Raw genomic sequence first — 12,265 nt, forward strand, 5'->3', positions numbered from 1 at the left:
AAGTTCTCTAAGCTTTCAAAATAATTATTTACTCTGTCTGTCTGTCTGTCTGTTAGAGACCAACATGGGAGAGTCAGTTCTTCCTTTCACTATGTGTGTTATGGTAAAACTAAAACAGCACCATTCCCAGAGTGGCTGCAGCAGGCAGAGGGCCATGAGGAGCTGTGGTGCTAAAATGCTGTGGTTCCCCTAGTGGCCTATGGCCACTAGAGCCAGCAGATCCCAGGCAGGGAGCCACATGGCTGGTGAGAGACAGAGATGGATAGGCACATATCATACAGAATGAGGTTGGATATTTATTTAGTGGGTTATGGAAGGGAAGGGAAAAGGGGGGAAGGGAAGAAGGGGACAGATCAGAGAAAGGCAGAGAGAAAGAGAAACACACAGAGAGAAACAGAGAGAGGGGGAAGGGGAGAAGTGGGGAAAAGGGAGAGAGGCTGCCTCTTTAGGAGAAAGCTAGAAAGGAAGGACTCACAGGCTGGAAGGGAAGGAAGATCTGCTTGCCTCAACAGATGGGGGATGGAGTGGGTGGGGCTTGTCTCTTAAAGGGATAGGGCAGGGCAGACCATTACAAAGTATGTCCAAGGTATTGAACACCAAAAATATTCAGGTTTGGTTTGGGGTTTATGTTAGACCCAAAGTTAACCTTTAATCCCCACCTGCCCAAGGACCAGGTAACTTCCTGGGATTCTGGAAGTTGGAGTTCTTGAAAACTAACAACAAAGCCTCATGGGAAAGTATTATGGCCACTTTTCTGGAAAGTTTCCAGTTGATGGTCCTGGCCATTTTCTATCTTGGGCAATATTTAATATTTTTAATAACATCTTATTTAAATTAGTTCAAAATGGCTGACTTGTTTTTCTGGTGAGTTTCAGGATTAAAATGTGAAGGCCCCAGCAAGATAATTTCATCCCAAATTCTTATGTTTGACTCTTCACTCTGATTCCAGGGACCCCTCACCATGAACAGTCATGCTTGAAAAAGAAATATCAAGCATTGTTTTTTTTTTTAATGGAGGTTTCCCCTTTGTTTTTAAAATTCTATGATACTTTTTGGCCTTTTTTTTTTTTAATTCTGGTTTTGATGTATCCTATTGGGGACAAAGGGCTCTGATGAGACCCACAATATCCTTCCCCAGGGCACAGGGAGACATCCCATGGACTTCTGGTTATTTTTGGTTTTACTTCTGGTTAATTGGGATTTCAACTAGAACCACCAGATGTTTTTCTAAACAGAGAGTCCAGAGGACCATGCCCCAAAGTTGGTGAGACCAAAAGCCAAAGTATTTGTGGAGGCCCAAAGAGGCCAAAGGTCAGAGAGTTTGGGACTTATATCTTGGTCATTCAAGGCTAATGTACTTCTATCTGAAACAAAGTTTCCACCTAGTTGTGAATCAGAGAGTTCTGCTCTCTCAAGACTATTGTCAGCAGGTGTAGCTAGTTGCCAGCCCTTGTGCTCTTGGAAAAGGGAATAAGTTGGTTCCTACCTAAAACAAAATCTAAGGATCCAACTAAGTTCCAATTCCCTTTATGTTCTCTCAGGTTTGGGCCTTTGGAGACCACACTCCAGAAATAATGTCTATTGTTTAAGAGGTAATTGCAATTCTTAACACTGTAAATCTAAAGATATCTTTCGCAGAGCTCTGCAAGCCCAAAGATTTCAGATCCTTCTAGTTCTAAAACAATCCCAAACAGCCCTAGCTTGTTATAGACACTGGACGGGGCAGGTAGTCTTTTCATGGACAGGGGCTGGGACCTAGCGTCTTATACTAGATATGCACACACACACATACATACACACACACACACACACAGAGACAGAGAGACATGGAGAGAGACACACACAGGCAGAGAGAGGCACACAGAGAAGACACAGAGACGCGCGTGCACACACACAGTCACACACACAGATACACACAGAGAGAAGAGACAGACAGACAGACAGACAGACAGACAGACAGACACACACACACACGGGACAGATTTTTCAGAGCAGTGCAGCTTGGCTGCAAATGGCCAGCGTTGATGCCTCAGGAGAGCAGAGGCCTCAAGCATTTGGCCCCTGGGAAGCATTTTTGCAATTTTCAGACGATCTTATGAGCTATCAATTATTTCTCTATCAAATTCGTTTTTCTTGTTGTTGCTTCTTTAAATTTCCCAGAGATGCTAACATCTGCTTGGAGTCAAGAACTTGAGCAGGTAAGTTATGTATGTGGGCTCCCGCCAGGGACACTGGAGAGCTGAGCACAGCACAGTCAAGCATCTGGTGCTGACAGAAGGAGCGCGTGCTTGGGGTCAGTCTGGTTCCACCTTAGGAAGTCACTTCAGTTCCTTCTAAAAAACGGAAGCGATCATTTCTCTACAATCCTGAAAGGATGCAACCAAGGTGGCATGATGCTCGTATAAAGGACATAAACACGAGGGATGTTAACTACCAAGGCAGAGTATCCAGAGGCAAAACAAAATTGTTACCAAGGTACTCACTCCATTTTAGGCGATGGCTGGCCCTTTTCTCAAAGCAGAAATCTCTTGGTAAGCTCTGCCCTTTGGGACCAGCTGCCATAGCACATTCTGAACGCCTACCAAGAGGAGTTAGGTTGTCTAGAAGCTGCTATTACCTAAATGGACCATTTTTTTAAAAAAAGAATAAACCATAATCTAATTTAAAAAAACATTTTTTTTTTAGTTTTTAAGACTGTAGAATAATATTTAATATTTCTCTGATTTACACGATTTCCTACTAGTTAAGATGTGTCTGAATTGGTAAAATACGTTTCATCAACTGGAAAGCTTAAAGCTTTAGGATATTCTGAATCTTCAGGGTAGTCAGAGTCAGTGGGCTAGAGGTCCAGATAATACCACGGAGAGTTGCCCTGTGCTTACTTAGGGCCTTTGATGGCTTGGGTCCAGATTCACTGATGGGGATACAGAAGTAAATGAGAGGCAGTCTTGATCTCTGGTGACACGTCTAAGATGTTCGGATGTGTCTTGGAGACCACAGGCACAATGACTTCCTAGGCGGCTCACACATCTCTTTATAAGTGCTCTATTACAGTAGGCATTATACGTGTGTGTGTGCGTGTGTGTGTGTGTGTTTCCCTGATAACTGAGTGTGGACAGTCTTGAGACATAAACGAAGTGCCACATTCAATTTCCTTTCTGATGTCTGGAGTTGCAATAAGGGTCTCAGCTTGAAATCAAAAGCAATAGCCGTTCAAATACCCCCGTCAGTACTGATAATTGGTGTAATCTCAGGGACATTATTGAATTTCTCTGAGCCTTCCAGTCGACCAAGTGATTGGGGGATTCAAGAGATTGCAGCTGCAGTATTTACTACAGTGTTTTCTGGGAAGTGATTATCCAGCTGATGTAGGTGTTTTATCTCAGATTCTCTATTTCTTCCGCCTTCTGGTCCCCTCTGTAGGAAAGCAGCCCCTGTCCAAGTCTTCCCATGTCCCCAAACTGGGCCCTGTGGGTCTGGACAGCTTATATAAACTTCCCATATTGGAAGCCACCTCTTCTCGTGCCTGATTCTTCTGAGGCTCTACGCTCACTGAGGACACTTTTGTGTCTTGTCCTCAATCCTTAGCCACTTTATTCAATTAGTGGAACCTCTATAAGGACTTTACAGTCTTGATCTTATTTCTCCCACAGTAGACACATGTGTGAGTTTTCTAGAGATTAATTTAAGGCAGAATCTCCAAAACCCAGTTCATACGATGATAACCAGTGTTCCATGAGGGGAAAGGTCCTTAAATTCAACAGGACTAGAGAGCACTTTTAGGGTCTCTTGATTTTTGTTGGGTTTCTCTGAGTCCTTGTCGGATCGTGAACACCTTGCATGGAGTATTCTCACAGATCTGGTGTTACACACACACGGTTTAGGAATACTGCTTTGAGACAAGATGGAGCTAGTTTCCCCGGATTGGAGTTTGGGCTTGAGAAGGCTGTTTACAGCCGCGTAGCTCTGCAGTCCTCCTGTGGGATACCTACCACAGGTACGCCTGGAAGTGCGTGTTCACGGCTGTGCTAGCTCTCGCCCCATCCTTTCTACTTGAGCTGTATTGTGTACGATGAGGACACTTCTAATAAGAGGGACTTAAGGAATGAACTGCAAAGGAGCAGTGTTAACTTTGGTTCTCACTGCCCATTATGTTTATTGAGCTTCTTCCCTATTTTCTATGTTACACAGCTAGATTCTACGCCAGAGAGTGGGGGATATCTCCCCAAAGGAGCATGGTCAATCTAACTCTGCAGTCTTTTCTAGATAGCAGAAGATCCCTATTTACCCAAAGTTCCTTATCAGAGGACTTCGAGAGCAGGAGAGAGGTCAGCGTCTCGACAACTAGTTGAGTAATTCTGCTCTGAGCCTTCCTCAGTGACTCGGAATCCTGGCGGCTTGGAATCCTATACCTTCTCACTCATGTGCTTTCAGTTGTGATACTGTGACTGGTCATTGTATGGACGCCTGCAGGGTAGATCCTGATGCTAGGGCTTTTCAGCAGTAACCCCAACTAGAGGTGGGGAAAACCCAGGGTGGCTGGAGTGTGAGCGAGAGTGGAGGAAGTCGCAGAAATGAGGCCATACTGGTGAGCAGAAGCCTCCGTGCCTGTATACCACATTAACACTTTAGCATTTAAGGACAGCAGAAAGCCGTCGGAAGGCTTTAGAGAAGCCAAGAAAGGATATAATACAGTATGAAAGTCTTGTTCTTTCCAAAGACTGGAAGATTGTGTGTGACCCAGTGTTCTTGGACTCCCTGACAACTAGCAAGATTAGAGGACTCTTCGGGCAGAGTGGGACTTTGGGGGTTAAGCGCACAAATCAGAGTCACGTGTTGCAAACTGACTCCTTAAATTAACGTTAACAGTATTTGGAAGTTACTGGGGCTTTGGAAAGTAGTTGGGATGGGATGGGCACTCAAGCTGGCATTAGTGGCTTTACAGAAAGGGAGGGAAGCAGCTTGCATGCTTCTTTGTGTTGCCATGTGACATTGTCTTTTCTGTTACAGAGTAGCAAGAGGGGCCCCAGGACAGGATGGCTTGTGCTTCTGGGTTTCCAGTTTCCACAACATGCTTGGTTTCACATTTTTTTCCCTAACAAAGCATAGAAACAAACAAGATCAGAAGCCTTTCTGTTTCCTTCTGCAGGAAGAATGCCCAAAGAGGCCACTGTGCTGCTTAATGTATTTACCCCATGAATGCCCTAGAATCTGCCCTGAGGATACTTCATGAAAATGGTTCAATGCCTGGAATTTCTTTCTACAATGAATCTCTAAGAAGTAAAATATATAAAGGAGAAATTATAGAGAAAAGACCACTCATAGTACATGTATGAAATGTAACCTAAGGTGATGGCTTTAAAAACCTTTCATTATCTTAACTACTTCTGGACGGGAGTTCTGGTGCGGAACAGGAATAAGTCTCCACAATAGAGCCCTGTTTCAAGCTGACAGGCAATGTATTTAGGTGGTACGCAACACTGACCACGAGATGGCGCCCACTATCCTGCGTCTGCAAGGGGAGTGGGGTGAAGTAAAGAATTCTAAGTTACAAGTAAAGGGAGGGTGATTGGAGCAGTTGGGAGGGGGCTAGAAAGATGAGGCAGGTGGGACAGGGGAGGGAAGTGCGGGGGGTGGGCAAAGGTCAACGTGAATTGGCATATAAGGATGAAAACATCGTGATGAAACTCATTACACTGTATGTTAAATTTAAAATATATATAAGAAATGGTTAACTATGGGAAGTATAAAAGTATCTACCCACACACTTCTGACCTTACTGCCCTTCAAGGTATTTGTTAGGTAAGGATTTGGTAGCTACAAAAGTTTGGAAAATCATCTACTGACTTTTCTGTCTTTAGGACAGTCCCAGGGCACACTGGTACACAGATGTTTTGTAAGTTCTTCAGTGAAGACACATGGTACTAAGTAACTATGGCAGCAAACCACTACAAGTATTTGTGAAGCATTGTTTTTTGGGGTGGGGTACAGACCTAGTCTAAACCCTGTCTAGAAGAAAAAAAAATCTAAGCCATACCAATTCTACCTTAGTCATGGTTATCTGATACTTTAAAAACATCAGAAATATCTATACGCATCACAATGCTTATCCGGAAGCTCAGGAAATGTTTCAGACAGAGGGCAGAAAGACGGAAAGAGCCAGATGTTGGGAGGACTTCTGGGAAGCAATGTCCTCTGAGAGTGATCTAGCTGCACTCAGGAATTCACAGCAGCTGTGGTTGCCTGTAAAACCTGCCCCAGATCAAGCTGGTTGTGGCTGCTGGGGGAGGGTCATTTTTCGATGGTGTGGCTTCTGGTAGGATGTCAGTGCTCCAGTGTGTGGGCTCGCGCCACCACTATGCATTTAATTGGATTATTTAGAAAAGAATAAAGAAAGGAAAATGAAAGACAAGAAGTTGGGAGTCACTGGAGTTGGTCTGGAAGGAGTAAGAAAAGAGGGAGTGGATTTGATGAAGATAGATTATATACATGTAGGAAATTCTCAAAAAAATTAAAATGTTGTATTAAAATCATTCTTAATTGAGAGTTGTTAGCAGTGAATAGCATCACTGAATGAAGACTTACCATGTGACATGCAGAGAGGAAGGGAGAGGGGAAGAGAAGAGAAGAGAAGAAAAGAGAAGAGAAGAGAAGAGAGAAACACAAAAGCAAGCACACTAGAACTGGCCCACTGTAAGCCATTATGAAACAAATTACTAGGAAAAGTCTATAGTCTGCATGGTGGAGTTATTCTGGTGTGAATATTATGCCCTTGATATTTTTATCATTAAAAAGATTTTCCTTTATTAGTAACTTTTTAAAGTTTTTTATTGTTTCTTTTTGAACTATACATTTTTCTCCATTCCCCTCCTTTCCTCCCCTCTCCCCCTCTATCTGTTCCCTGTGACCCCCTAGCTCCAAATTTACTCAGGAGATCTTGTCCTTTTCTCTTTCCTGTGTAGATCCATGTATGTATCTCTTAGGGTCCTCTTGGTTGTTCAAGCTTTCTGTCTGCCCTTAATCTAAAGATTATCATCTACCACACAGCTCTCTTCTCTGTGAAGACTGCTCCAGAGTGAAACCTACTCCAACAACTCTTCCCTCCGTCTGAACTTTCTAGGTTATTGTTAATATGAATAATTTGAAAATTAATCTTATGTGACTCAGTGTCATGTATAGAGTTTTTATTTAGCTTTGATTGTGAGTCTTTGTTTTGTGTTTTCTGGGAATGCACTCCTTCTTAATGTCTAGTTTAAGAGGTGGATGTGAAATCCTCTATCTTGCACATGGCAAGTTCATAATTCTAATTTGTAGCTTCCTTCCCATCCTTTATATCAGCAGAGCCTATCAAGGTCTCTTTTTTCTTTATAGTTACCCAATGAAACTAGAATACTTAACTTGAAGTTAGACACTTGCTATTGAAAGTTAAATAAACTCAAATAAGCTAAAAAGAAAAAAAATGTTCCCTCTTCCCTTTCAATGGGTAATAACTTCCAGATAATACTTTTTGGCATCTAATGCTTTTGCAGATGTTGTATATAATAAAAGGTATGCTCTCAGAAATCCAGAGACTGTCTTGTCTCATGAATTCTAATTTTCAAGACAGTTCCATAGTTCCACGGTTCATTCCTTACTTGATTTGTGGTTCTAAAATTAATATTTAATTTGATAATCTATCTTTAAAGGCATAATAATTTTGAGCTTTTTCCTTTTGAGTCATATACAATCCTTAGCCTCTGTATTTTGTCACATTGTATAGAAGTCAAAGTAAAACCCTTGGCTTTCTAGGTTTCCTAACTTGGCAGAAGTAGAGAATCTGATATCACTTTCATGATATCATCCTTAATCTGAGTATAATAACGTTTAGTGTGATCATTTGATAAATTAGTTGTCAATACTGCCTGAGTAAAAAGCACTGCACGTATTAGTGCGTTAGAGCTTCCGACCACAGCATGGGTTCAGAGCAGTGAGCATCAAGAGAATGGCTGTATTCTGCAGGCGGAATGCTGGGATTGCTGTGTGGAGAGAGGACTTGGGCTTTGGGTCGAGAGGAGTTAGTCTGAGTCCAGCTACACAGTCAGTAGTGATGGAGCTGCGGGGAAATCATGCGTCTTTCTGGAATCCCCATTCCAGTGTGGAGAGTCGAAGAAACAGGAACTTATCATGAGAGTCGGCATCTCCTTAGGGACAGACACGGCTAAACTCAGGTAAAAGTGCTTCTAGCTGAGAATATGCTGTGACCGTATAAGTGTTGACCATGAGCAGATGAGAGATGCTATGATTACTAAATATTGAAAATACAAACTCCTTTAAGACAGGGAATTTTCTTTCAGAGATCTTACCAGGTAGTAAAGAAAGAGACATGCTCACAATATAGGCGATAAGGCTGAAGAGCTGCCTTGTATATATCGTATGTCATCTAAGTGTCAAAGACACAGCTCAGCCCTTGAATGACAGAAAAAGGCCCTGGCATGAGACCATCTCATCTCTCAGACTCGGCATCCACTGAGCTGCAGGCTCTTGGATGGCAGAGGTCTGCTGCATTGCAGGAGAATCATAATGATCACACATAAAGTCAGGCCATCCATGCAGGCTTCTGGGACTCTCTGTAACTCAGGTCGACTGCAGTGTACTTTTCAGGGAAATTGTGTGTGTGTGTGTGTGTGTGTGTGTGTGTGTGTGTGTNGAGAGAGAGAGAGAGAGAGAGAGAGAGAGAGAGAGAGAGAGAGAGAGAGAGAAAGAGAGAAAGAGAGAGAGAAGAGTATAAGGTAGGGATAAAGAAAGAGGTAGCAACAGAATGGAAGGAGAGGGATTTGATTTTTGTTTAAGGGAATAGAATAAAAGCTAACAAATTAAGGTGTCTTGGAAAATTCTATCTATAAGTCACAGCTATAAAATGAAAACAATTTTTTTTCTGAGTACACAATGAGAACAAAAAGCTATGTGCTTTTATTGAATTATGAACAGTAATCTATAAGAACTAGAATCCTTATGTAATTCTCTATTATTTACATTATTACCAAAAACTCTAATACGACTATGAACATTCACAATGAATTTAACTATCCTCTGCACCAGGGAGGGTGCTTTATGTAGTGGAGACAGTCAGTAAGTACATGAACACACACAAGGGAGTAAAAGGAAGCAAGAAAAAAGGAAAACACAGAAGGGAGGAAGCAAGAAAGGAGAGGACAAGTAGAACTGGACATTCACTTCGAAATTTTACTTGTATTTTTGATAGGTAGGAAATTAACTGTATGAATTAACTTGCTAAATTTTGATGTTACTCAGTATTAGTGAGCCTGATTCTCTCATATAAACATGGGGAGATACCCGTGTGAGACCTGAAAATAAATTTTATAGTTATGAAAGAAAAATAAAATCTCTAAATCTATGATATAGCATAGTACCTTAAAGTTAATACTGTATGTACTGTATTTTTATTTCTTTTCATAGTGTGTAGTCTCTGTGTGTAGACCAGAGGTTGACATTGGCTGTTTTTCTGCTGTTGGACAATAGTTTTACCCTGTAAAGATTTGTTTTTTTGGATTTGTTTAATAAAATGCTGAATGGTCAGTAGCCAGGCAGGAAGTATAGGAGGGGTAACCAGCCAGGAAGTAGAGGCGGGGCAATGAGAACAGGAGAATTCTGGGAAGAGGAAAGCTCAGTCTGCAGTTGCCACCCAGACACAGACCAAGCAAGATGTAACTGCCTCACTGAAAAAGGTACTGAAAAAGGCTAACACAGACAAGAATTATGGGCTAATAAAAGTATAAGAGTTAATAAGAAGCCTGAGCTACTAGGCCAAGCAGTTTATGATTAATGTAGACCTCTGTGTGTTTATTTGGACTAAATGGCTGTGGGATGTGGTGGGACGGTTACCTCTGACAACAGTTTTTCTTTGTCATTCTCCCCAAAGATCTTCCTCTCTCCATTTCTGCATCACTGGGATTATAGGTGTGTACTACTTTCTTTTTATAAGTGCTGGGGACTGAACTCAGGTCCTGAATCTTACAGACTGAGCCAGTTATCTAGCCTGTTTACGTTTTTTAAAAAAATGTGTTAGATGGAATATAAGTGTGTTCTAAGTAGTTACACCACAGACAGAATACTAGGAGCAATGATTAGAGATGATGGATATATTCATCATGGTACCCTGTGGTAAGAGACTCAGGAAAACATATTCAGAAAAACATTCAGGTGCATATACTCAAGAGGTACAGGTTTTTGTTTATCAGATGCCTTAGTAAAATGACCTTAAACTTCACTTTACTAAAATTAGTAGCAAATAGTAGATGCATAGAAAGTTTTTACTGGTAATTCTTCTTTACATTTTTGGTTGCTGTTGCTGATACTTCTTGGACTTTGGTGAATGCTGCCCACTGCCCCCCGTCACCATCACCACACCCTGTCGCATCCTCTTACATGTTTTCTCATATACTTCTTATGTGCACCAAACTATATTGTAAAACTGAAGTTTGAGGAATGTGGTCACAAGTTCTTGGGAGGTTTTCTTTCAATAAGTAAACAATATACCATTTTAATAAGGTCTGCTTCTCAATATTCTACTGCACACAGATACATATGACCATCTAAAAGAGGATGTTAGAACCTCCACCTTTATCCAAGAGGAGTAAAGCCACCATCATCAAGGACCTCTGGACCACCTAAGTGGCAATGCTCTCATTGATGCTAGGTGTGGATGGAAAGAGAGAACATGAAAGAGACATACTCACCGATAAGATCTGGTCTCCTCTCTGGAGCTCCCCACTCAGGTCTGCTGGTCCACCGGCCAGAATGAAGGATACAAAAATTCCTTCTCCATCTTCCCCGCCCACAATGTTGAAGCCCAGGCCAGTGGAGCCTTTGTGAAGGACTACCTTGCGGGGCTCCCTGTAGAAGCAAACGGAGAACACAGCTCACAGGGTGACCCTTCTCAGATTCCGCTCTCTTTTACTATTGTGAGAATATGTGGTACCAGCTGTTCACCATCTACTACAATGACAGTGGCTTCCCATGGTAAGAATGCACTTGCAGATGACGAAAAGACCTATGAGGGCAGATATCTGAGTTCTCCATCAGCATCTCATGCAACACCATTCCTGAAACATCTTCAAGCAGTGATTCTTCCACTTTTCTCTTTAAAAGTATTTGTAATTGTATTGACCATACAGTACTCAGTAGACTGGCAAGGTGAAGAAATAAAGGAGAGATGGTGAGAGGAGAGGTATCAATCAGACTGAGCCTTGTCAGTGGTGGAACGCCCTGGAATTTCTGAGGCAGCAGGACTGCTTCAGTGAAGAAGATTAAGAACTGGTCTGCACATTGTTGAGCTACAGTCTTGTTGGGAGGCAGGAAAACCAGCTCAAATACATAAAAACAGGGACAGGAGGAGGGCTGGCCACAGTGAGGATGCAAACGAGTGACAGAGGAGAGAGAAACTTGAAGAAAGATGTGGTGGGACATCGGGGAAGGGGAGAGGGCTACGAAGTAACTGTCAGAAAGAGAAGTCATGGGCTGCAGGCGTGAGGGGATGGCGTGAGGGGATGATAATGAGGCATTTCCTGTTCCAGCTAATAGTCACACACCCCTGTGGAGACACTCTGCAGCAGATGGAGACAAACGAGAATTGAGGGTCCCGGAAAAACCAAGAACCAAAACCAAACAAACAAGACAAAACTAAGCAAACAACATCAACAACAACAGAAACCCCAGTAAAACAAAACAAAACACCTGAGTTAAAGAACACACAGGTTGATCCATTTCCCCCTCCCTTATATACATTAGTGTTCATGTGTGCGCCAGTGACATACATGTGTGTGGAGGCTAGAGGTGGTGGACTTCAGGTAACAGTCCCAAGGCACTGTCTACTTCCTGAGGCAGTACTTCTCACCGACTTTGAACTCACTGATTAGGTTAAGCTGACTGGCTAGCCCCAGGGATTCACCTGTTTCTGCCTCTAGTAGCGAGATTGCAAGTGTGTGCCATCGTTCCTGAATATTTTTGTGGGTCCTGGGGTTTGAACTCATGTCAGGTACTTATTTACGTGGCAAACACTTTCCCAACCAAGTAATTTCTCCGGCACCTAATTCAATTTTCTTTTAAAAATTATTATTATTATTTTATCGTGTATGTATGTGTGTGTTCCAGAGGCCAGCTTTCGGGCATTGGTTCTTCAATTTCTCTATGGGTTCTAAGGATCAGCCTCACATTGTCAGGCTAGTGTAGTTACCTTTTTTTTTTTTTTTTTTTTTTTGGTTTTTCG

At 42.2% G+C, this 12,265-nt stretch overlaps 1 protein-coding gene across 7 annotated transcripts in view; it reads right to left on the bottom strand.

Moving 5' to 3' along the window:
- Positions 1–12,265, bottom strand: part of Dlg2 (discs large MAGUK scaffold protein 2) — a 1,620,445-nt gene that overhangs the window by 278,511 nt on the left and 1,329,669 nt on the right. For all 7 annotated transcript variants that reach the window (XM_050154453.1, XM_050154448.1, XM_050154445.1 and 4 more), the window contains one exon: positions 10,737–10,893. In XM_050154453.1, the coding sequence (XP_050010410.1) occupies positions 10,737–10,893 (157 nt within the window). The remainder of the gene's footprint in view (positions 1–10,736; positions 10,894–12,265) is intronic.

Source organism: Alexandromys fortis, unplaced genomic scaffold, assembly GCF_014885135.2.
Source record: "Alexandromys fortis isolate MF-2015 unplaced genomic scaffold, M_Fortis_MF-2015_v1.1 scaffold_77, whole genome shotgun sequence".
NCBI lineage: Eukaryota > Metazoa > Chordata > Mammalia > Rodentia > Cricetidae > Alexandromys > Alexandromys fortis.